Source organism: Hippoglossus stenolepis, chromosome 7 (genome assembly GCF_022539355.2).
Source record: "Hippoglossus stenolepis isolate QCI-W04-F060 chromosome 7, HSTE1.2, whole genome shotgun sequence".
NCBI lineage: Eukaryota > Metazoa > Chordata > Actinopteri > Pleuronectiformes > Pleuronectidae > Hippoglossus > Hippoglossus stenolepis.
Window position 1 is genome coordinate 12551631 of NC_061489.1, and position 25411 is coordinate 12577041.

Below are 25411 nucleotides of genomic sequence, written 5' to 3' on the forward strand. Positions count from 1 at the left end.
ACAGAGAAGTAAAAGACAGCTAGGAATGAATGAAAACAGAAAAAAAGAGCAGGTTTATAACAGGGCGGCAGCAATGTTGCAATAAGAAGACTATTTAGTAAATAGCAGTAAACAGATAAATCAGTGCAGCTGTGTGGGGTTGGATGGCCCATGTAAGGGATGTGTGTTCTTATTAAACCGCAGGGGGCCCAAATAGTGACACTGCACCTGCGCAACGCAGAGAAGAGGCAGGTTTAGGACTATGAAGGGAAACGAGAAGAAACAGAAAGATCCCGGAAAGGTCACGCAGGATACAAGCTGGCATTGTGTCTAAACAACAGTTTATCACTGAAGTGCTAAACTTCAAAAGAAAGAACATACTACTTGGTGCAAGTTACGGAAAAACAAGCTTGGCATTTAAAAAGGCATTCAGTGCCATGTTGGTTGATGGATAAAAGACTCTTTTACTACTGTTAATAGGTTTCAGCTTGCTTTTCTGCATTTCCTTTGGGGATCAGTCTAAAGAAGCCCGTGAAATCTCAGTCAGTGCTTTGGCAAAGACCAATTACACATCTGATCTATGCTCAATTTAATTTCTAAAAAAATGTATATCTCCGCATCAAAACATAAATGTGATGCATATATGCATGTTTACCTTAGGGAGCATGGGTGTTGCCTTCTTGCTTTTCTTCTCTGAGGGATCATCCAGCATGTCTGGCTCAAAGGTGTAGAGCTCGGCAAGCTCGTTCATTGTAAAGTGCCTCTCGATCTGCTGCTGGTCCACGACTCGGAATGACAAGGACTGCTTGGTTACCTGCCGCTCATAAATCTTCTCCTCCATTGTACCCTGAAATATGAGAACGGAATGAGTGGATGGCCAAGAAAAGAAAAACAAATTAAGGTCTACTTACAAAGGAGCAAGTTACCTTACTATGTATTACTTTGTAATTCATGAGTGACAGAGGCAATGTCTCTAAAGCCACTGAGATTCTGTACATATTCATCAGTCTCTTTTAGAAACTGTGACTGTGTCTACTGCCTACCTCTACCTAAACAAGTCACTGTGTTATTACTGTTTGCTTTAAGCATGAGATAGGTGTTTTCATTAGTGCTGTGTAGGATTTAACTTAAGTCACTAATTAAGTCACATTGAACTGTTTCCAGATACGGACGTTCTCAAATTCACAATGTGTCAAACACATGAACTGAAATCCTCAAGCAGAAGTTGAGGTTGGCTGATCACGGATGGTTTATTTTACATATCAGCACCACATCCATAAACAGAACGGCCCACTGAGCTCACCTGGGCAAGGAACCTGTAGACGTAGACGGTCTTCAGTTGGCCAAAGCGGTAGACTCTGAAGATACTCTGGACGTCGTAGGACGGGTTCCAGGAGGCATCGAAGATGATGACCCTGTTGGAAGCCACCAGGTTGATGCCGAGTGAGCCGGCTCGCGTTGAGATGAGGAACAAACGACCTCTAGGAAAGCATAAGAGAGGGAGAGAGCTAGCGTTACCACCTGTTCAGCATTTTTGCATTTAGATGCACCTGAAATTTTAGTTTTACATTCTCCCATATTGTTCTGTGCCGTTTCATATAATGAGGTACATTACCTTACGTTACTGGTGTCATTAAACTCTTCGGCCCACTTCTTTCTGGTAATGGCGTTAGTGGAACCATCCAGGCGATAGTAGTCTATGTTCCTGAACCACTTGCCTTCACCTTCAGAGACACACTACAGTTACAACACTGTTGACTTTTCACCATCTACGCTCCACAGAGCCTTCAAAATAACACGTCTCGCCATCAAAAGAGCCTTTTCCTTGTCAAAAGGACTTAGTTCTGGTATTAACAGACAGCAGATAGATGACTGTGTTGGTTAGAGGCCAGTTGTGTTTAGCCTTCAAAATGGCTGCCCCCCCCTTACCAGCCTTCATAACCAACATTTCAGTATGTTTCCAATTACAGCACTGTGATCTTTTCATTACAAATTACAAACCCTTGAGCAAACATTTTTTGTGGAATAAAAAGTCAAGGTCTAATCATTTTCAAAATGAAAGTAAAAACATCTGCTGAAGTTTAATTAGGAACATGACCTTACACCAGCAGCGGTGTGTGTGTGTTCAGGGGTAACAAGCAAACCAACGATTACAAGAATCCATGCTGCATGTGGACTGTCTCATGAGTGTGAAACATGCATTTCCATAGGAATCCCCATGTTAATGTTACAGACAACAGTATAAAACCACAAAATGGAATCTTAGGACAACATCCTCAAACTACATAAATAGCTGGTTTATTTTTATTAAATTTTGGTCGATAATTTCTATACATTATAAAACCAAGAGCTGCTTTGTAAATGTTAGCATACAGACAAAGCTGATCATGTGCAAATATAGGATCATTCAGTGGCATAATGTTAACAGACATGTCAACAGGCCTTGTCAGACTGCACTAAAAATGTACCTTTGTATGGAGAAACTTTTTCCTCATCTTTAGCTCTGCACGACAGTTCAAGGAAATCCTCAATTAGGTCCAGAGAGATAAGAGACTGACTGAACACCAACCTGAGGAAAAACAAAGATTGAGGTTACACCAGGATTGCTAGAGCCTGACTGATGTGGATTTTTTGTGGGCCAATGTCGATACTGATAATAGGGAGTGAGAAATATCAGATACCAATATATTTATATATATTTTTTAATTATTGCATTGACTCTAAAGATGTTATCAAAACCTTATGACAGAGAAATTTATTGAATTCATTGAAAGAGATTCACAGATTAACCATAAACGTTTTTAAACATAACTAAAAGAAAACAAATACGAGCATATAATGTAAACATGAATGCACTTCTTTCCTGCATTAGTTATGCTGTAAAATTAAAGTTTCACAAATCGCCAAACAAACGCTGATTCCAATGTGTGTGAAAGGCTCATATCGGCTGATTTTGATCAGTCATCCAATACGTTTGAGCTCTACATTTTACAACACAGTCACTCTGGGATGAACCCCAAAACCTTCAAGTCACACTGAGAACCAACAGGTACACTTACACTTTATCTTCCGCTTCCTCTGCCATTCGCAGGATCTCAAAGAGGAGTGTTATCTTTCCAGAGTGCTCCAGAATCTCAGCATCTGCCTCAGTGACAAAATCCCTGTGCCAGTCAGCAGAGGGATTTCCTGGTGATGAGCCAGAGGCCCGAGCTGTTTGAGATGCATGAAGTTACAGATTAGTGTTCATGCCGGCAGAGATTCCCCTAAACAAGTAACTGTAGCAAAGACAACAAGATTAAAATTCTGGGCTTCACTATTGCACAATTTCTGCTACACAAAATGTGATTATACAATGAAATCTATAGTCCTCTATAGAATTTCCTTCCTAGTCCCTCAAATCCTGAATTTCTGGCTCCCAGGCTCAACTTATTATAAAAGGGGATATTTTTCAGGAAATCTAGTAACAAAGGCTGAGCTTTTGGCTTCTGCAAGGCTACCATCCTGAATGTGGAAATAGGTGGCGAGTGGCATCACTTGTTTCACAAAGGAATCTCCCACATATGTGGCTCTGCTCATATTTCCCCTCATATGTCGTGAATACACCAGACTTACGCTCCTCAACAGGCTCTGGTCTGTTTCTGCCCTCTCCATTTTTGCCCCGAGAGCTGCTGTTCCACTCCTTGATGACCTCCACATCGTCACTGTCGGAGTCATCAGAGCCCTTCTTTTTTCCCTTCCCTTGCTTCTTTTTCCTATTAGGGTGGAGGAACATTGGAAGAGTTGGGGTCAGCAGGAGTAACAGATGCAATAGAGAAGGGCAGTTAAATGAGGTCATCTCTGCGCAAATATATTTTTAAAAAAGTTAGGCGAATGATATTTTACTTTTTCGCCTTCTCGTCCTCGGAGGTCATGCTCATCGAGGATTCTTCGGTTTCTGAAGCAATGAATTCTTCCATACTGTCCTCATCAAAGAATCCCTGCAAGAGAGTGTATGTGTGTAAGTCTTGTCTGTGTGGTGATAAAGGTCAAACAAACAGCTTGATTGTGGGTAGTAGAATTGATGCATAAGGGAGAAATTCTGCCGCAGAGGCAACATGCGTTGTTCTCCCCTGCTGCTTGACCTGTCAGCACTACATTTCTATCGTTTTCCCACCATGTGTGTGATTTGTGGTAATTTGTATTCCCAGTTTTGAGTAAGTGTTTAGTGTGGTGCAGTCTGGTCTTCTATGCTCCTACCCTATTTTCTTTACTGATGTAGTCCAGCTGAAGGCACCAGGGATGGGTCCAGATTCTGCTGAGCATCTGGAAATCCTGGAAGAGTTTGGTCCCCGCACGGCCACGGCCCCCCTCCACAGCATTCCCCACACCTGCACACAAGGGAATGAAGGGAAAGATGAATGTTTGTTTGCATTATGTACTTGACAGCATGCCCTCAACCTCCTCATGCATACGGATGAGAAAACATAGAACAAAACCTAAACGTTGATATCTGAGGGACCAAAAATGAAGTAGAAATAAATAAATAGAAATGCAGGAATTATGTATTACATACATAAATGAAAAAATAAATACATTTTGGTAATGAAAAGGGCGATTTATGTATTTTCTCATATATTTATTTATTTGTGCCGTTCTACATTTATCTTTAAATGTATTCATTCATTTTCAAATGTATTCTGTATTTCTACATGTATTTATTTCTGTATTTCTACATTTATTTATTTCTGTATGCTAATAAAGGTAGCCGCCCCACTTTTTGGTCCCTCAGATTTCTACCTGTAACCACTTCTCTATGGACCAATTAAATTAAAATTATTATTGTTCTCACAAAACAGATAAAACCCAAGAAGTGTCAGCCCATCTCATGTCAGAGACGTCAGGTCTAGAATGTGTAGACATGATGTTTCTGCTTGATCAGATTATGGTTTCATCACAAATGCAAGAGAATGGCAGCTGCTGAAATGTTAACTTTGTACCTGCGCTGCATGTTGGTGAGCACTGACCTGGGGCCAGAAGTTACTGTGGGTTTTACATTAGCTGTGGCAAAACTTTTGGGACCATTCCCACCCTGCAGAGTGACTGGTGGTCTTAGGCCCAAAGACACCACTGAGGAGGTCCAGAGCCAGTCACAACATCAGCATTGTGCCCCGTGGACAACCCAGCCTAATGAGCCACAGCACATACCACCAACAGCCCCCCATCACTCCTCCTCTAACATACCCGTTCTCCTGTTCTTTGTTTTCACTTTTGGTGTAAAACCTCTGGCCCCCTCCTGCCTCACAATGTCTTTCCCCTTCCTTTATGCCCCCACATTCCCCCTATTACCCCCCACCCTCTGTTCCCTCTCTCCCAGGGCTCTTCATTAGGGAGACGTGGGAAACTGGGCTTAAACCCTGCCTGCGGCACTCTGCCAGCTGCGCCACACACACACACACACACACACACACACACACACACACACACACACACACACACACACACACACACACACACACACACACACACACACACACACACACACACACACACACACACACACACACACACACACACGAAAGTCCACTAAACGACTTAACAATACAGCATGAAAGTGAGAGACCAGTCCAGAGACCATTTCTGTAGTGGGACATAGCCTCGTCCCAGACTACACACTTTTTACAGTGGAACTTTCAATTGGATTTTGTTTTAGTTTAAGGTTTAATCTAGGCTAAATCCCTGTCCAAGCAATCAGATCTGATTCTGTAAAAGCCCTGTTTGCAGCCTCTAGAGGCTCTGCCGCTCAAGCTGACCAGTGGCACTGCCATTCTCATAATCCTTTGCTCCTGTGCAACAAAAACTCAAAAAACCTTCATTAGAGTGTGTTTCCCACCTGTGAAGTTTTCCAGATAGTATCTGTAGAGTTTACACTGGAGCGGAGTCACTCTAACAGACAGCACATATTCATGTTTTGGCGGCAGGAACTTGGTGAGCGCCGTGTAATCCTTCCTCTGTGGGAAGCAGAAATCAGTCAGCCACTTTAGGAGACAACAAGAAGGTGGATGAGGAGAATCAAAGTCAACTGTCTCAGGCAGTTTTTATTTACCTGGACACAACCAGCCAGCATCTCATAGAGGATGTGAGCCCTCTTTTTCATGATCCGGACATCGTGTAGCGTGGAGTCGGCACACTGACCGTTCTGGATGGGGTTAATGAAGCGGTTCCTGAACTCTTTAACTGACCCAAGCAGGTTTTCCTTGATGAAGTTGACCATGCAGTGGTCTGATAAGGAGACAATAATTAGTTATACATACATTGATGACACAACAACAAAATCTTGGTACTAAGTTATCTCAATAAAATGTCACTGTCTAAAACCAAGAACAACTAACAGCCTTTTTTCAAATATGGATCGTAACTAAGTATTCTCACATTCAATAAGGTTGTTTTGCAGAGGTGTTCCAGTCAGCACGACCCTCCTCCTCGTCCTGATAGAGTTCATCGCTTTGGACACTGCTGATGCCTCGTTCTTCAGGATGTGACCTTCATCGCAGATCACCATGTCTGGACCTGGTGTCAGTGAACAAAAGAGAAGCTTATGACAAGAGAAAGAGCAACTGAAAATATATTTGATCACCAGGCAGTCTTCAGGCAAACACAGTCACAACAGTATGTGTTAGTAGCCTCTGTTAACGACAGAGGACTTTAGAGACGTTTTATATCCCTATTTTTTAAGAGTTAAACAAGAAACCAAGTAAGAGCAGAGTTAACATTGCTTTAATATTGTATATGTAGTGTATATAAATTAATATTCTTGAGTAGCAAACTGCAATAATATTTTTGACACAAAAATACATGAGTAAAGATTATGTGATTATCAAAATGTAAAAAATGTTAACAGCAGAAGAAACAACTATGACTAGGTAGACCAACAACTGCGGTTGCTATAATGAATGAAAGCTTGCAGTGCTTTAAAAGTTGCATCAATTAAAATGACCGTTTAGACTGAAGCCACAAATCAGAAAAAGACCTAAATCAGAATTGAAAATCTGACTATATAGTGTTTCTCTTCCCATTCATTAGATTTCATACATAGGGGAGAATTGTTTTCAATTTTGTCTGCTTTTACATACAGTTAAAGTTTCAAGCCAGAGCAGCATACCTGGATCTACCAGTGTCTTCTGAAAGATCTCTTTCAGCTTCTTGCTCTTCATGTTCCTGCCCTGGGTCAGGTTTCGGTACATCTCGTAGCCAATGATTATAACCCCGCCCATTTCTTGCCATCTCTGGAGAGCGTACGCTCGGTCCTGTGGCCTCTTCACTGTGGCCAGCTCAACCACCTGTTAAACACATGTCAAAGATCAATAAGATATGCAGGGATTTTGGGAAAATGGTTCATGAATTGGGAGAGTGACAACGCGCGCGCACGCACACGCACACACACACACACACACACACACACACACACACTCTCTTTACCTCTAAACTCTCCTCATCCTTCATTCCTTTTTGCCACTTCTCAAACTCGGTAAGCCAATTCAGGACAGTGTTCAGGGGACAAACCACCAGTGCTGTGGTGAAATCCAGTTTCTCACAAAGCAGCAAAGTATGAAGCAATGTCACCACCTATAGGCCAAAAAAGAACTACAGTTAAACACAATGTGACGGCACAACTTTGGAAGTGATTTACTCATCAAGGTTTGACAGGCTCTGACACTTCTACCTGAGCATTGTAGAATGCCAGTTTTCATCTTTGTTTTACATTGTGCAGCATTAGAGCAATTTTCCAACTGGAACAGCATGGTGCTCTCGCTCCTCCTTACCTGTAGAGTTTTTCCCAGGCCCATACAGTGGGCGAGGATACAGCCGGAGCCAGAAGACTTCTCGATCTTCTTCACAGATTCACAGCAGCAGTCCCACATGAACTGAACCCCTGAAATACAACAAAAAGACAGAAGGGCCAAATCAGTCATGAGCATCTTGCTATTACATATGAAGAATTGCGTTTGTTAATAATCCTGTTCACCTTGTCCTTACCGTCAACCTGGTGAGGTTTGAGCTTTGTGACAAGGTTCCTGTGCACCTGAACCAATGGCTCCTTGGTCTCTTCGTCCTCATCCAGCACCAGCTTGGTGGTGATGGGACACGTGATCTGGGAAGACTCCTTCACTACAATCACCTGAAGGAGGAGCAAAGCCAGGGAGAGGGGAACCACAAGAGAGAGATGCAAGATTAGTTTGAAGGTTCAGTCAATCAAATATAGACTTTAGTTAAAACTATTACTTTTACAGCCAATGTCCGATAGTGTCTTTCATATCCTTGAGATAGAGTTTATCATGTACCTGTTCTTCAAGTGTTTAATAAAGTCCAGCTTTCATCTTTCTAAAATAAACTATTGTCATCATTAATATACTGTATGATTTAATCTAATGAACAGTACTTATAATTAGTGCAATAATGTAGTAGTTATGCTAAGATACCCATGGAGGTATAATAATAATTAATTAAAACTTTAAGAAAAAAACCAGCACTATTTTTCAGAGTAAAGTCCATGTGTTAATTAATTATTAACTATATACTGCCAGTTACAATACAGCAGGACTGAGTTCACCCCTGTGTAATATCACAAAAGCTTAGAAGATTCAACTTTCTGAAAATGGAGGTGGGTGAGTGCTGATATAAGACTGTGTGAGTGCAAAAGATGTAGAAAAGATTTAAAACACAAGAAGTGAAAACATGACTCCCAGTGTTTAGAAGCTTTGCGGGAGAGGAATTTTCCAAACAATGATTTCAAACATATTTATAAAAGAACAAAAAAAAAAAAAACTATGGCCCCTGACTTGAATTCAACAGATACACCTTTGGAGAAAAAAAAAAACCTTCCAGCAAGATCAAAAATAATAATCAGTGAATAATGGCTGAAAATCTCCACAGATATGTTCAATACTGGTGTCATCCATGCCCAGGAGCATTGACTGCATCATCAAAACTAAAACTGCATACAAACTATAATAAATAAAAGAGCGGAATCTCACTAACGTAGAGAGTAACTACTGTGGGCGCACTTACTTCTTTACAATTGAGTTCTCATCATAGCTTTATTAGCCAAATGTTTTTGTTTCAAAATTACTTTGCTTAATTCCTTTGGGCATTGGCAAAAAAAAAACATTTTTGAAAGGAAAGGACTTGAGTTTACTTCACATTGTTGTGATATTGAGTATGGGCGTACTCAGTTTTCGCATACACTATACTACTAATATATATACTATAATATATACTACACAGATTTAGGGTGAAAAAGCTAAATTACACTAACTACATTATTTTATTAAATCAATTCAATTTCATTATACACTTCATTCTCTGCTGGAAAACACATGATCCTGCGCACAGTGAGGAAAGTTACTGACATGCTTCAACACCGATTAATTAAAAAAAAAAAAATTCAATATAAGTAACAGCTAATCCTGTTGTCATTTTACAAGCTTAAGCTGTCAAACACATACTGAGTGGAGAGAATGGACTGACTACACAGACGCTGTTTTCTGCTGCTGCTGCTTTTTACACCGTCCTGAGCAGATTCTGGAATTTAATTACTTAAAGCAAAACCCATAGAAGATTCTACAGCTGTTTGGTTCTGAGACAGTGAGGAATCAGCAGCAGGTTGGACTGTTTTTGTTGGACTGTTTTTGTCCTTCAATATTTTCATTGCCCATTAGTCTGGTTACATTTTCAACTCATCATTTTGTCAACAAGATGCCAGAAACATATTAAACCATTGAATAATCACAATATCTAAAAGCCAAAAATCACATCTTCAAATTGCTTGTTTTTTGCAAACAAAAATATTCTGTTTACTATTAAACAAGACAAAAAAGCAGCGAATCATCCCATTTGAGAAGGTGGAGCCATATTGACATTGTTCAATGATAAGGTCTCTCATCTCATGCAATGGATTATCATAATAGTTGCAGATACATTTTCTGTCAATAGACTAATGGTTGCTGCTTTAATCTGCATGAGACAGTTCTATGCATTCCTTCTTCTAAGAACCAATTTCCTAGGGGAAATTCCTGAAATTGTATCAGAGGACCGAATGAACACTGAACATTTTAACCTTGCATGCAGTTTAATCAGGGGGATTACCCGAACCTAATGAATTTAACATCTCAGAGCTTTGAACACAGTCTGTTCTTCAGATTGACATCAGGACTTATCATATTTACCTCTCGAAGTTTCACCCTGAGTGCCTCCCTCTCAGATATACGTTTCCTCCTGTCCTCTTCTTCCTTCAGGGCATCTCTCGTTTCTGTCCGCAGCTTGTCGTCCTTCAGAATTTTGCGAATCTTTTTGCGTCCTTTGCGCTCTTCATCGTCGTCGTCTCCGTCTTCACCCTCTTCACCATCCTCACCATCTTCACCCTCTTCCCCGTCTTCCTCCCCGCTCTGTGGAAATGAACATTAAATTCAGCCTTCTGATCTTCAGCCCATAGGGGGAAAAAGCAACCCCATGATTAATTTGTGACTTCAATAATCCTCACAACACTCCCAGGGGTGAGTTCAAACAACATTTTGTGTGTCATGCATGACCTGACTGACAAATGTTATCCGGGTCCATCTCCTCCACCTGGCAAATCCTACCATGAATAAAAGAAACTCAAATATCCAAGTGTACTGCATCTTAAACACCTTCTCGTTGCTGGATGAGGAATCCTGAACTTTGATTCTGCGTCGTTTCTTCTTCTGCTTGTAACTTCTCTGTTTCTCCTCATCCTTCTTCTTTGAAGCTCTACAAACACAGCAGAATTCGTCTAAGCATGAGCAGGAGATCAATTTAGATCGAGTGACAGTAAAAATTGCCACTATTGAGTGGATGGAGTTATCGTTTCTCACCTTGTTTTTCGACGCTTCCCGTCGTTTTCTGATTCGCTAACCTCCTCGCTAAATGCAGACTCTTCACTGGACTCTGACTTCTCAAAATCTGAGTCTTCAGAGTCATCGCTGTCCACTGATATACAGACAAATAGAGGACAAGGAAACAAAATTCATTTGATTTAACAGAGCTCAGATTACTGGCACCAAAATATTGAGACAATACTTAAAAGTTGAAAAAAAACACCTTTTTGCCCTGACTTCTTCTTGCCCTCCTTGCTCTTCTCTTTACTGGGGGTTTTCTCCTCTCCCGATTCACCTTCACTTAGCGAGAGCTTATGACGAAGCAATTTGTGTCGTCGGCCATGTTTCTTCACTTCGACATCAGAACCTGAATCTTCTCCAAGGAGAGAAACAAATCATTTAATACAACGCATAATAAAACAGGCTTATTTAAAAAGACCTGGTTATATTCAACAAATGTGTGCTACCTTGCTGCTCCTCTTCATCATCCTCTTCATCATAATCCTCATCATCCTCTTTCTTAACTTTTTTGGACTTTTCATCCTCATCTTCTCCTTCATTATCAGAGGAGCTCTCTGCTCCCGAAGAGTAGTTGGATTTTATTTGGGCAAGAAGCATTTTCTTTGCAATCCTTCAGAAGAAAATAAATAACACAGACACAGCAGGTTAACATTAATCCAGTGTTTCCCCTAGGATGGAATTGAAGCAGTCGGGGTAAAGCGTGCATGCAGGGGGAAATAATTGCTACCCATTAAAAACAACAAGTCATTTTCCTTGAGACATTTGGAACAATGTCTATACAATTGCAGAAATATAACATTATAGAAATATAAAATTATTTACAATCAAAACTATGTACAGTCGTAACACTCGTAAAAACTAAAGATTAAGATACAAATAAAATAGAGAATCAAGTTATTACCTATACGTTACAACATATTGCTAGCAAATACAATTATATGCAACTAAATTGCAAAACTGCTACATCATGACCTTCCTTGATGCAAAGTCATCAATCACATCATTCTGCCCAGCAATTGCATGATTAACACTATTCACAGATAGACCACTAAGGAGTTCCTGTGACATGGTGGACCTCAGGTAGGACTTCATGAGCTTCAGCTACAGTCTTGTTTTATATTATTCTTAACGATTTCACAAAAAAGTTTAACAATATGTCTGTGACACTAAACCTTCATAGTATTATTAATGAATTGTGGTTTATTTGGTAGCATTTCCTGGTGCGAATCCTTTTACTAATTTCATTTGTACCGTACAAAGTTAGATGTGTGCTATTAGATAGATTCCCCCACTTGCCCTGTCGTGTCTACACAGCAATTTACCACTCTTATTTTATATGTGTGAAATTCTCCATTGGGCTTGTGAATGGAATGAAACTATTGCTGCTTTCAGACAAACGCTCAACTCCGGCCCTTTTCTTCTAACTATCCAGGACTGTGTGTGAGAACGCAAAAGTCTGAGTTTTCCTTTCAGCCACCTAGAAAAATATACGCAAAAAAGTCAGAGTTTGCTCGTGTAGCAATACAGCAGGAAAATGTCTGTAGAATTCACTGAAAGCCTGGATGTGTCAATGCCATTTCTAACACGTTGCGCACACAAAACTGAAGAAGCAAAAAAAAAAAAAGCATAAAAAAAAGAATACAAGTCTCAGGTTGAAAAGGAGGAGCCAGACACGTAGAAGAGACCAACAAATTCTCAACTAGGAAAGACAACAAGAATTGAGAAGTTTTGGTGATGAGGGCTGATGCCTGTGCTGATGCGCTGTAAACAGAAACACAATTTGCACAGCGGAATCTATACATTATGTTCTGCCTCCTTTATGCTCTACCAAGGCTTATGACATTGCAATGGCATTACTGAGTAGAGCCCAACTGATACTGGGTTTTTAGGACCAGTACATATACATACACACATATTGAAAACAATAGAGTCAGAGCACACTCTGCTGGACAAACTTTTTGATGACAGCATTGAAGCACCCCAAGAATAAATTTCTCTCGGAAAAAAGTTGCATATCAGACAACAGACATCAATACCAATATATCTGTGATGAAAAAATGTTTGTCCAATACAATGTATGACAAAAAATGATAAAACAGCCAACCTCTACTTTTGGGCAAAAAATCTGATGCTCTGGGATAAACCAGAGTGATATATGTGTTGTGATTGCAAACTTAAAAAACACAACATTCTTCAGTGAGGACCAGACTGAGCAGCCGAACTGTGTTTGGTTAGTCAAGTATTGCCGTGTGCTCTCAGAACCCAGTCAATATAATAGGGCGAAAAGCCCCAGTAAAGACGATCTTTGCAGTTTGTTGTGATTTGAGTATGTACCTGTTTTCAGGGTCATCATCGTCTTCATCTTCACCAACCTCAGAGACTTCCGCTTTATCTTCCGCCTCATCTCCTACATATCAAAAGAGTAAATATACCGTTATTGGAAGCGCTTGCAAGTTACAGTTAGACATTTTGTGAAATTTCCCCTTTTTCTTTCTTGCAAGGCAAAACTTCAGAAAGTTACTTTTTACACCTCAGTTTTTGGTGAAAATTAAACAAATTAAAAAGAACATGTTCTTGGGGGCACTTCAGAGGAGCTAGGAGGCACATTTGTTTACTTGTGGACAGAGACAGGCTAGCTTTGTACAATGCTAACTAGTTGCTGGCAGTAGAGACACCCGACAGGTTTCTGTTTTCTCATCTTACCTCAGAAAGAAAGACAATAAGCTTAGTTCCCAAAATGTCGAACTTTTTTAAAGACAACTTCAGGTTTGCTCAGGTTGACTCAAATGTGTGACAATTAAGCAGATGTCAAGCTGAGTACCACTAAACTCTCTTCTCCTCTACACCAAATTACCTGAGGACTGATGGAAGGGACCACTGCCTCCCACAACGTTCTCCTCCACGATGGGCTTGATCTTTTGCTCGTCGCTGTCTTCTCCTGAGCAATCTTCAGCCTGTTGCTCCTCATCGTCCTCACTGGAGGAAGACTGCAGCTTTGAGGTTGACCTAGAGCTCCTTCCTTTGCGCTTCTTTTCATAAGACCTTTTGCGGTCTGCTGCCTTCCTCTCAGGTGAATTTTTGTCATCCTGTTTTGCTTCTTCTTGTTTCTTCACGCGGCTAGATCTTCTCTTTGCTGTGCCTTTACTCTTGATCTCCGAGTCCGAGTTGGAGGAGTTTGAGCTGTTTTGCTTCTTCTTCTTGGGAGTCTTTTTACCTTTCTTCTCCGTATCTGACTCAGAGCTTTCAGACTTTCTCTTACGTTTTGAGGCTTTGTCTGTATCCTGTGTGGAGGTGTTGTTTAGTTTGAATAAGCGCTTTTTAGCACTCTTGCTTCCTTCTTCTTCATCTGTGCTGTGGCTTTCTGCTGCCTTTTCTAGCAGTATGGGTGGAACTTCGTCCGAGTCAGAGTCTGTGGTTTTTTTCTCATTGGCCTTGGTATGCTTTCCATCCTCTTTTTTGGCATTACTGAATTTCTTGGATTTGTCCTTCCCCTTACTTTCTTCCTCTGACTCAGATTCAGAGGATTTTACCTTGTCCTTGTTCTCGGCCTGCTTCCTCAAAGGGGTGGTCTTAACTCTACTAGATCGACGGCTAGGAAGTGGGCTTACTGTCCCATCTACTGCATCACGCTTCTCCTTGCCTTCTTCTTCTTCTTTGCACTTTTGCTGCATCTCCCCACCGTTTACTCTATTTTTGGACCTGGAGGACCTTGACCCACATGTTGTCACGACTGGGACTGGAGTGAGCTTGACTATAAGGTTCTTGACCTTGGGGTGGGGGCGTTGAGAGTCTGTTGATTTTTCATTTGACCTTGCATCAGTGTGTGTGATCAAATCTGTGTTGCTCTGTGAGAGCATGGTGGAATCCGCAAGACTCTCCACCATCTGAAAAAGCTCTTCAGGAACCGAAGGTGGTACAGACATGATGTCGTGATCCAAGGACATTTCACCAGCTGACACCATGTCATCTTCACATACTTCAGATTTTCTTTTCTTTTTGGTTACATCAACTTCAGTTTGGCCGTCTTTCATTTCAATCTCACTTGAAACTTTATCACTGTCCATCTCCTGCTCATTAGGCTGCGCCTCGTCCAGCTCCTCATCCGGATTTTCGACGGGCACCTCGTCTGGCTCCTCAATGGGCACCTCATCCGGTTCCTCATCCAGTTCCTTATCCAGCTCCTCTACAGGCTCATCGATGGACTCCTCATCCAGTTCCTTGATAGGCTCATCGATGGGCTCCTCATCCATCTCCTTGATGGGCTCATCGCTGGGCTCCTCATCCATCTCCTTGATGGGCTCATCGATGGGCTCCTCATCCATCTCCTTGATGGGCTCATCGATGGGCTCCTCATCCAGCTCCTTGATGGGCTCATCGATGGGCTCCTCATCCAGCTCCTTGATGGACTCATCGATGGGCTCATCGATGGGCTCCTCATCCAGCTCATCAACAGGCTCCTTGTCCAACTTCTCCGCTGCGTCAACCTTATCAATTGCATTCGCCACAATATCCATACTATCAATTTCTACAGGGGGCGGAACAGCCTTGGTCTTTCTTGCAATATGTTGCCCATCGTTACCATTCTGAAACTCCATGCTTTTGAACTCAGGTTCCAAAGCCACCTCCAAAGCATTGTGGGCTTTCTTCAAATCAGCAAGCACAGCCTTGAAGGCTTTCAAATGCCGACACCTGATAGATTTATCTTCTTGCTCCTCAACTTCCTGCTGTATGAACTGGATGAATGTATTGTTTAGACCAGTTGTAGTTTCAACAAGCTTTTTTACTTTCTTTATAAGTTCTTTGGGTACCTGCAGCTTTTTGTAGGAAAACGTCATGGTCCCTGAGCCTTCGGTGTGTTCTTTTCCATTGACAACTGCTTTGTGCTCTTTAACTGATTTGTTTTTCTGTCTCTTGCTCTCACGTTCCTCTGTTTTATCTGGTTTTCGTTGCTTGAGTTGCTCAAGTTCTTGTTTTTCCATGATACGGTGGCATTTGGAGACTAGATCCTGAAGCGGCTCCGACCTGCAGGTATAACAGTGCCACTTTGAGTTCTCATCAGTAATGGTTGACAGCTCCCTCCTGCCTAGGTTGCGCAAAATGCATTTTTTGCAGAAGGCATTGTTGCAGTAGTCACAGCAGATGAGCCTGCCTCCTTCAGCACACCACCTGGGGAGGAAAAGTTAAACAGTTTTAGGGCATTAAACAAATACGGTATTTTTAAAAAAATGTTTAAATAGTCAGTACTATTTATACTGACTTCCATACTACACTGGAAACCGCTTCACTGTAAGCGGTTGATTACTTTAACCGAATTGCGTAGCTTCTGTATGATAGTTCCGGAACTTGAGGGAAAGGTAAGATTGCGCACTCGCCTATGCACACACACAGACAGACTCTGCTGCTCACTTTTCTCTCTCTCTCTTTCTGTTTGGCTTGATTTGCTTGACAGTGTGCAGCACGAATAATGGACATAGAGAGGAGCAGTAAATTACTGACAGCCGGTAGAAACTGTAAAAAAAAAAACTTTTCACGGTCCAAACATGCATGAAAGACCCAAAATGATGACTGTAAGTACTTGATCATTATCACCAGCGTATTTAAAGAGCATTTGTATAGGAACAATTCTGTCCCAAGCGTTTGATCCATCCATTGATCACCATAAACGGTTTCCACTGTATCTATACTGCACATGGGTGGAGATCAAGGAAAAATCTATATCTGAACAATGGATAAAAGGGTCAGAAAAGCAGTACTTTTCATGTATTTCATTACATGTCAATCTCAAAGGGACATTCAAGAATGATCCAAGAATGTCATCCACACAGAAGCATCATGGTCAAATTAATAATGTTATGTTATGTATTTTTGAGATGCCTGGCAAAACCTAAAAAATTTTTTTATTTATTTAATTACTTCTGTTGTGTAACACTTAAGCCGATAAATCATATGTTTTGTTGGTGTTGTGTAAAACGTCTTACCTGCACTGCTCGTCCATCCCATCAGAGTCTCTGCTGATGTCATCACTTGTGTAATACTTGTAGCATGACTAGGAGGAAGAGGAAATATGGGATCACTAAAACATTGTGAAAAATATCAGGAGGTAATTTCACTGAAATGGCTATGAACATGTGAAATGTGTATTTGGACTTTCTTACCTTGCAAATAAGTACTTTAAGTGCGGGATGCTCATACACAGAGTTGCGTTGAAACTGGTTTACTTGTTTTCCACAGGCAGTGCAGTTTACCTTCTTCTGCAGTGCATCATCTGTTACAAGGACTAAAGAAATCGGTTGCTTTAACTTTCATCCTTTTACTTTTTTCCCCACTCACTGAATGATTTATTGCGGTGTACAGTCGATTTACAGACAAATGCTACAAATGCTCAAAACACAAGCTAAACTTACCTGTAGATTTCGGTTTGAAATCGACTCTCAGCTTCATGGCACCTTTGTTTTCATTACCAGCTGGTCTCATCACTAAAGTGCCTAAAGAGAGACATAGCAGAAGTGTCTCACAATCAGCATCTAATTAAGCAACGATATCTGTATCAATGATATCGCAAGTATGAGGAAAAGGTGTTCCCCCGTTATTTAGTGGTTCACCATAGTTTAATTGATTTGTTGTTGTTTTTTTAATTACAATTTTTATAATTTCATAATAGACCTGTCAGTTCAGCGGCCAATCACAATAATAAACCCTCATTCCCCCCGCCCCCAAAAGCCACTGCTGTAGATAGAATGGAGATTCTGTAGGAAATGCTGCACCTCCATTGTTCATACCTTTAGATGCGCTGCCTGTGTTACTGTCGGAAGGATTGTCAGAGGGGGCACCGTCATTGTCACTCTCAGCTGAGGTGTCGGATTCATTCAGTCCAGTGTGCTTAGCTGCAGTAGTGGGCTTCCTGTAATGTGTTAGCACAAGGACTTTGATCACTTGAAGCCGTGACTGTGCCATTTTGAGAGAATGTAAGTGCAAACAAATACAATGAGTGCCTCATTTGAGAGAACTGCTCCTCACCTCTTGCTGCGAGAGGAGGAGGGCTTCATCTTTTCTCTGGAGCTACCAGGCTGACAGGGATTTAAGATTTGTTTTAGTACCATGACAATTAAGAACAAATTATATTTACAAAGACAGTTAAATATGAGCCTCCTAGGAATAGTTTACATTGCTAGTATTGTCAACACACAAATGTAAACACACATTATTTGCCAGCCAAAGAGACTTCATATTTACCTCCTCTGCTTTCTCTGCCATTGGGTCAAGGGTTGAATCAGAATCCAGACTCATATTACCTGCAAAGAGATTTGAAAATGTGTTTCCTAATGAGAATACCAACACATTGTACCTTCATTTTAGAGACTGAGAAAAACAAAAAGATTTAATACATTTACTGTTGCCATACAAGACTAGAGAAAACCCATGGTGTTTTTTCACTGTCCGGGTACCGATCAGTCTTTCATATAACTTTCCATTCTTTCTGTATTTCCATAAGAAGTGCTTAGTTTTACATATTTCTTTCATTTCGAGGCTGCTTAAATTATAGGATATTTTTCCAAGAGTTGTTATCATTTTATCAGGAACTCTGGTACAAAAGTCACGGCTAAACTCTGCTACTGCACGACGAGATTTACTTACATACTGTTTTGCATAACACTTACAGCATGAGCTTTTACAGCTGGACAGACCTAGCAGCAGGAGGGAAACTTACCACAGCGAATCCAAGCTTCTTTTTTTTTTTAAAATCACATAATACTTTAATCACCCGTTGTTGCGCTGTCACAAGAGTCTCTTACATAAATAAAATGATATAAAAAAGTTATCGCTAACCATTGTTATGTCTATGAGCCAGTTCCCAGCGATGTCAAAGCTAACAGACAATGGTCGGGCTATTTCGTGTTAGTGCCTCAGAAAGACCACAACAAAAGTAGATTCAGAGAAAACGGGAGAGCGCTGGCGAGCCTCACGATCCCAGCATCTGGGTTATTCTACTGTTATTGGGCCGACGTGGATTCATTAGCGGCACATCGCTCTGATACAGAGGCGCCGCTGTTTGTTTGGATGTTTTGCGTCATCACACTGTGCTGATTAGATCAGCGAGGAGCTGCTCTCACTCCGCCAGCAGCTACCAGGCCTGAAATGGGTCCAAAAAGCCCCCGTTCAAAAACAAAGAGGCCGGCGGTGCAACAAGCAGCTCACACTCCATTTGCCGCTCTTCTCTCCCCCCTCAGCACTGACACAACACAGACACTCCGGACTGACGCCAGGTTGAGGCTAGCTAACAGTAGCCGGTTTAGCTGTCGCTGAGATTACTTATTCTTACTGCTGCACGTTGCCCTGGCAACCTTGCAGTCCAGGCTCCAGTGCATGCGATGCAACGGGGAGGCGGGGGGGGCGGGGGAGATGCATGCACGGGCCTTCCCGGGCTCCGACTGCACCGCGGCGCGAAGCTGCGAGACAACCGCAGCCTGGCCACTTGCTAGCACTAGCCACAAGTAGCAACACAACATATAGCTAGCAACAACAACAGACCAAGTCCTAGCATGTGGACACTAAAGCGCATCGTTGGTTTTTAATCGCATTGACAACACCCTACAATGTGCACGTGTGCAGCTGCGTGTGTGCGAACGAACTTGAATGTTGCCGGCTGTGCAGCTAATCGGCTAACAGCTACAACTCGGCTAGCCTAGCTTGCTAGCGGCGGGCACTCATGGCCCGGCTCTTCTCTAGCGGAGGCAGCACAGTGACCAATGTAACAACGACTGGTCCAAACAAACACATTCAGCTGCGCCCGTACCTGCTTCCCGCCGTCGTCATTTCTCGACCGCCGGAGACGCGTGTTGTTTTGGTTGTCCCGTCAAACAGTCCGGTGGAATCTCACAGGTTTGCGATAGTGCGGAGGCGAGAAGAGCCGCAAAAAAAACGAAACAACTCCGGTCAGGGCAGACAAAGCGAGGGGACCATCTTGCCGGATGACTGTGGACGCAGTAAAATGGCGCATCTAGCCTAAATCCTGTGCGTGTTCCCATTGGCTGAGCGCTGCAGACGGGGCTGCCACTCCGACTGGTCCGGCCCCTCCGGAGACCTGCGATTCGTCGGTGCACCGAGGGACTCATGTTCCCTGGGAAGGATCAGGCTGCTGGCTCCATTTCCATTTCATTCATTTGTTGATGTGCTGAACGGCGCGCTGTTTTGTTTCCCTGATCGCAGCTGTAATAACACACACACGCACGCACACACGCACACACACACACACACACACACACACACACACACACACACACACACACACACACACACTGTCTGTATAGACGTTGCAGCTGCAGCGTCACTCAACTCCCTCCACATGCTGATCATCATATCCACACACAGTAGGCAGATAGATTGATAACAACATGTAAGCAATTGTGGTGGAGGAATGTAAAAATACTGGAGTAAGAGCTAAGTTCTGCATTTAGAATCCCTCTGATTGAAAAGTACACCACTATTATAAACCAAATGGGCATTATGACGATGAAAAGTCACAATCCCAAAAAATGGCCTTTGCTCGGCCACATTGGCCAAAATATCGCTGCATAAAGATTTCAAAATCAGTCGATATCGTTATCTTCTTTAAGTTTAAAGACTAATTTTTGCTCATGAGTAAATATTAAGGTTTTAAATGATTCTATATGGACAGAGGATGACAAGCACTTTGTAAATCTGAAGTAGATCAATTATGTGTTTTACCTCAGTGCACAAATAATAATAAATATATTGCTATAAAGGCTTATTGTTCTTACGTATATTTCTATAAAATATACTTATTTGTTGATTGCCCAGCCTTATACAACACTATTATTTTGTTATTCGTGTGTAAACGTCTGTTGTAGTTGGGACTGCTTTTAATTTCTTTAATTCCTTAACATCCTAAGGGTCAAATTATACCCATGAAAAGGTTGTGAGATGACAAAATTATTGAGTTGTGTTGAACTGACTCTTAGATTTCCAGTAAATCATGGGATCTTTTAGGGTTTTTGTTGGAATCTGAATTATTTGAACAATTTGTTGTATTAGTGTCACAATTGCCACATAGTATAACATGACATTTATTGAATATAAAATGGAAATGCAATTTACCTTTCCTAAGTTGGGCTACCCCCTTTATCATATTTCTTTATCATTACTATCTTGAGATCCAGCTTTTCCTTGTACAAATTGAATACTTGTATATTATTTTTCTCAGTCATCATACAAAGTAAGAGCTGTGTCCTAAATCGTTCAGTATATTTTAAATTGATTCTGACTAACCTTGTTATACATCCAAAACAACTCTTGCTGATAATATTTTTCACGTGATTGATCTGATCATCACAGCCAATGATGATAGTGTCACACCAAGGATGAACCACACCAGAATTTGTCAATGCAAAAACATGTATTATATGTAAATAATATTCAAACAAACAAAGAACAGTCTTAGAAAAAACACAAAAACATATGGAAAAGTGTGCCACTAAACAACAAATGCCTGTTCAACTATCAAAAAATATAATACAAAATATACTGTCACACAATATATCTATATTTGATCACAGTTGACTCAGTACATCATGAGTAACATCAGAAAGATACTTGGTAAAGCAGGTCTGCAATACATAGGCCTATAGCATAAACATAGATTATCTTTTCATGTTAGTCAGATTAAAACAGTAACATTATAATCAAAAATGATCAGATGTTATGTTAAAACCCAAATTACTTACTTATTTACTTTCATGCTCAACAAGACATCTGCACTGTATTGAGGAGACATGCATCTCCTTTTCTTGGTTTAAGTATTATTCAAGTTTTTCATGTTTGGTTGAAACCTGTGAAAAAGAGAGTGATCATTGAAGTTAAGTATGTAAATATGAAAGCAGACTATTCTGAAAATGTCTTAATTCAGACTCAGACAGTTATCTAAGCAGTTCAAATGGTGCATCACTCATTTATAAGGGGTCACAAGCGGAAAATGTGGGGACTCACTGGTTTATTCAATGGATTTGATGAGTTTGTCATGGTATTTTGTACAAAATTGTACCCTGAAGTTTCACATTACAACTGCAATAACTGTGCACAGGTCAGAGAACTTGATTCCTGTACTGAAAGTGTCTCCCACTCTCATGGCCTCCATTGTGCCTCGTTAAACAAATTGCTGTGCTGTGAATATTGTGAATTCTAAAACTTGCAGATGACTACCTGAAGATGGGGCTCTTCCTCAAGGTTTGTCAGCTGGTGGTGCAACAGTAAAAACTATCCTGCTGCTGAAATAATAAATGTAAAATACGATGTGAATGTGCTTGTGTGCAATGATATTAACTGTATCAATTCAGAAGGGAGTCTCTCTCTTGGTTTTTAGTGACACCGTTCAGACTTCAGACAGTCAAACAAAAATGCTGCATTTTCATTTACTTCTCAGTTGGTCTGCCTTTTCAATAACAGATATGATTACTAGCAGTAGTAATTAATTAAATTATCTTTAGTGATATTTCTATTATTTTCAGATATATCTTTTATGGTTTCATCGTCTGTTAAAATTTTGATCCAGGAATTTTTTTTAACTTTCTTTGAAATTGCGAGACAGGGTGTTTTTTGGAGAATAATTCATGGCTCGATGAAAAAAATGGTAAAAATGTTAATGACATGTTAAGGGGACTAACCATTGAGTGTGTGTAATTCAGTGCAGATACAAATAAAAATCTGGATCTATTGAATTGAAAGGTTCAGGGTGTAGAATTTAGTGTTATTTAATGGTGAAGTTGCATGTTGCAGCCTAATACCCCTCACCTCACCCTCCCCTTCCAAACATGGAAGAGAACCTGTGGTAGCCTTCAATTTTAATAAAAACTCAAAAGGTGTTTAGTTTGTCCAGTTTGGACGACTGTATTAAAAACATGGCGGCCTCCATACAGAGTAGAGAGGACCCGCTCCCGATGTAAATATAAAGTATTTAAATATAAAGGGCCCATTCCACAGTAAAGAAAACCAATTCGATCCGGGACCTTTTAAAATCAGCCAGGACTTTCTTTAACATTGCAAGATAGAGCGTCTTCTACTTATTTTCACCATTTTCAAAGGAAATAATTCATGTGAAAGAGACCGTTGCTGAGTGCCATTCTAGTTGTGGTTTGCTGTTGGTCTTATCATTTAGAGTAAAACTAAAAATCAAGATTTTGTTTTCCCTGTCACATTTTCCTCCTCCTAATGTGTGGGATAAAGTTATAAAACTTGACTCAAAATAATTTCCCACTTGCCCACACACCGTGATCATTTTGCCATGACACTGTAGGTGTTACTAATGATATTGGTTAGCCTAACAATGGCTGCAGTTCACTTCGCTTTAATGGAACGATGTTGGATCATCATTCATTTCATCAGTTCCTCGTGTGTTATTCTGAAAACTCATAATGTCTGCTGTGGAAAGGCGCCATTAAATTATATTCATCTGTGAGCATGCGGCCATGATGAAACAGTTAGTTTACTTTGTATTTTGTCATTTGATATGCTGTCATGTTCGGCGATTAGTTTCTTGCACATCTTTCCACATCAGAACAAACTTCATCATATGTTAACCCCCAGCGATGACCTGCCTGGCATTACCTGGAAACTGCTTGGTAAGAGATAACTAGAGGCCTATATATGCACCCAGTGGAACATTTGATAGTAACACAGATACATATCATCCTAATCCTTATTTGGTGTCCTCCACCTCTGACGTGTGACATAGATCATAGATGGTGACAATATAAGTAGCATCAGTAGTAAGAGTTTGAACGTTACTCAGCTTTACTGCTCAACCTGTCAGTGCAAGCCCACGGCCAATTTCAAAGACATGAAGAACTTCAGTATTCAAAGTTTCACACTCATGATGATGATGATGATGATGATGACTATCTCCTCAGCAACTGCGAAGGAGCCCACTCTACAAATGAGGCTGCAAGAAATCTACCATGAAGTGTCTAACCTGACGAGGAACAATGTGAGTAAACTATGAAAGTCACATCTGGTTGTTTGTTCAATTGGGTACTAACATTTTTTATATTTTGTCATTTAAGTCATCAAAGCTGGCAAACAAACAAGTGAAGTTTGCAAGAGGACATGAGTCAAATTGTGTGGTATGTTGGAAACCCTTTTGTTTATAAGTATTGAGATTATTGTAAAAAGCATCTGTCTTAGTAGATGCAAGATGCTGTTACTAACTGTGCGCTTCTCTACACAGATGGAGTATTTCTGTTGGGTCGAGAAATCTCTGAAGTCCGAGAATTTATCCCAGATGGAAAAACTCACCCGTTTAGTGAAGCAGTACAACATACAGAGCAAGGTAGGAGAAAGAGGAGCTTTTATGTGATCGAACCACCTTTTTATAAATTTCCAGAACTAAATTCATGTCAAAAATGTCAAATGCTCTCCATCATTTTAGTTCCTAAAAAGCTGTTTCTTTTCAGGTTGTCAATTGTACCGAGGTCAAGACCCATCATATACATCTATCCAAATTGTTGGACGGCATCAAGACATGCTCCCTTATGAACTCGAAGTGAAGACATGAAGGATTTGCATTGACCATATTTTATTAAGTGACACATATAATATGCATAAGTTATTTCTTATTTATTATAAAATGTAATTTATTTTTCTTGTGTTTTTATATCAATAAATTATTACATAGCAGCAGTTTGTTGTTGAGGTTTCGAGTTTTTTCCACCACTTATTTATTCTTTATTTAACCAGGAAGATGCCACAGAGATGCAATATCTCTAAAGATGCAAAGTATCGGAGGTTTCAAATCAATACAAACACGCACACATTCACTAAAACACAGAAAACAGATTTAAAACAAAGAACAGACATAGAAACATAAAGGAATCAGTTACTATGATGAATTACAGAAAATAAATATGAAAAAAACATTACTCTATGAAAATTGATATTAAAAGATTTTAACTGAAAGTGTAACGATTCTAAGTTTAAGATGTCTCATAGCTCAAGCATGTGGTTATTTACCCAGCTCAGTTCATGTAGTTGGGACCTTGAAGAGAATGTTTTCTGACGATCCTGTGTTGCAGCTATTTGGACAATAGAACTGTGCAGGTAACTTGCAAAATAAAGCTTTTGTTAAGTATTTAGTAATTGACAGTGTTTAAGGTTTTAGTGATATATCGTTAAACTATTCAGCTGTCTTCCACTGAAGAAGACAGAATCTCCAGAAAGGTTGAAAAGAGAAGAAACTCAGACTTAAAACTTCCACACAGAGGAGGAGATATTAACTCAGTTCACCTAAAACATGAACTCCTCAGCCCTAACCCTAACCCTGGACAATATTAGTGTTACATCACATTACATAATTAGTAGGAGGTGCTTTCCATAGTTAATATTTATTTATGTAAAACAAATTGTGAGTAAGAAAGGATTTTTATATGATGTATCATATGTAAACTAGTTGGATTAACTCTGTATCCTATTTTCTATATATTTATTACATTATATTGGCTCTGACAAGTATTTTAATTGCTGATAATTGTATT

General features: G+C 40.5%; 1 protein-coding gene across 2 annotated transcripts in view; it reads right to left on the bottom strand.

The window, feature by feature from the left end:
• The window catches only part of atrx (ATRX chromatin remodeler), a 33665-nt gene extending 13800 nt beyond the window's left edge, over positions 1–19865 (bottom strand). Inside the window, exons 1-29 of one of the 2 annotated variants that reach the window (XM_035161117.2) lie at positions 19666–19865; positions 18105–18163; positions 17889–17938; positions 17651–17772; positions 17276–17356; positions 17027–17148; positions 16850–16917; positions 13726–16037; positions 13206–13278; positions 11318–11481; positions 11074–11223; positions 10848–10962; positions 10644–10743; positions 10182–10400; positions 7993–8134; positions 7779–7888; positions 7435–7581; positions 7118–7295; positions 6388–6525; positions 6062–6237; positions 5849–5966; positions 4216–4346; positions 3862–3956; positions 3592–3731; positions 3039–3189; positions 2448–2548; positions 1595–1703; positions 1283–1460; positions 635–826 (exon numbers count right to left, since the gene is read on the bottom strand). In XM_035161117.2, coding sequence (XP_035017008.1) covers positions 635–826; positions 1283–1460; positions 1595–1703; positions 2448–2548; positions 3039–3189; positions 3592–3731; positions 3862–3956; positions 4216–4346; positions 5849–5966; positions 6062–6237; positions 6388–6525; positions 7118–7295; positions 7435–7581; positions 7779–7888; positions 7993–8134; positions 10182–10400; positions 10644–10743; positions 10848–10962; positions 11074–11223; positions 11318–11481; positions 13206–13278; positions 13726–16037; positions 16850–16917; positions 17027–17148; positions 17276–17356; positions 17651–17772; positions 17889–17938; positions 18105–18158 — 5736 coding nt within the window. In that variant the 5' untranslated portion in view covers positions 18159–18163; positions 19666–19865. Of the gene's footprint in view, positions 1–634; positions 827–1282; positions 1461–1594; positions 1704–2447; positions 2549–3038; positions 3190–3591; positions 3732–3861; positions 3957–4215; positions 4347–5848; positions 5967–6061; positions 6238–6387; positions 6526–7117; positions 7296–7434; positions 7582–7778; positions 7889–7992; positions 8135–10181; positions 10401–10643; positions 10744–10847; positions 10963–11073; positions 11227–11317; positions 11482–13205; positions 13279–13725; positions 16038–16849; positions 16918–17026; positions 17149–17275; positions 17357–17650; positions 17773–17888; positions 17939–18104; positions 18164–19665 lie in introns of both variants that reach the window. The other variant, XM_035161116.2, reaches the window with a different exon arrangement.
• Positions 19866–25411: the final 5546 nt, after the last annotated feature.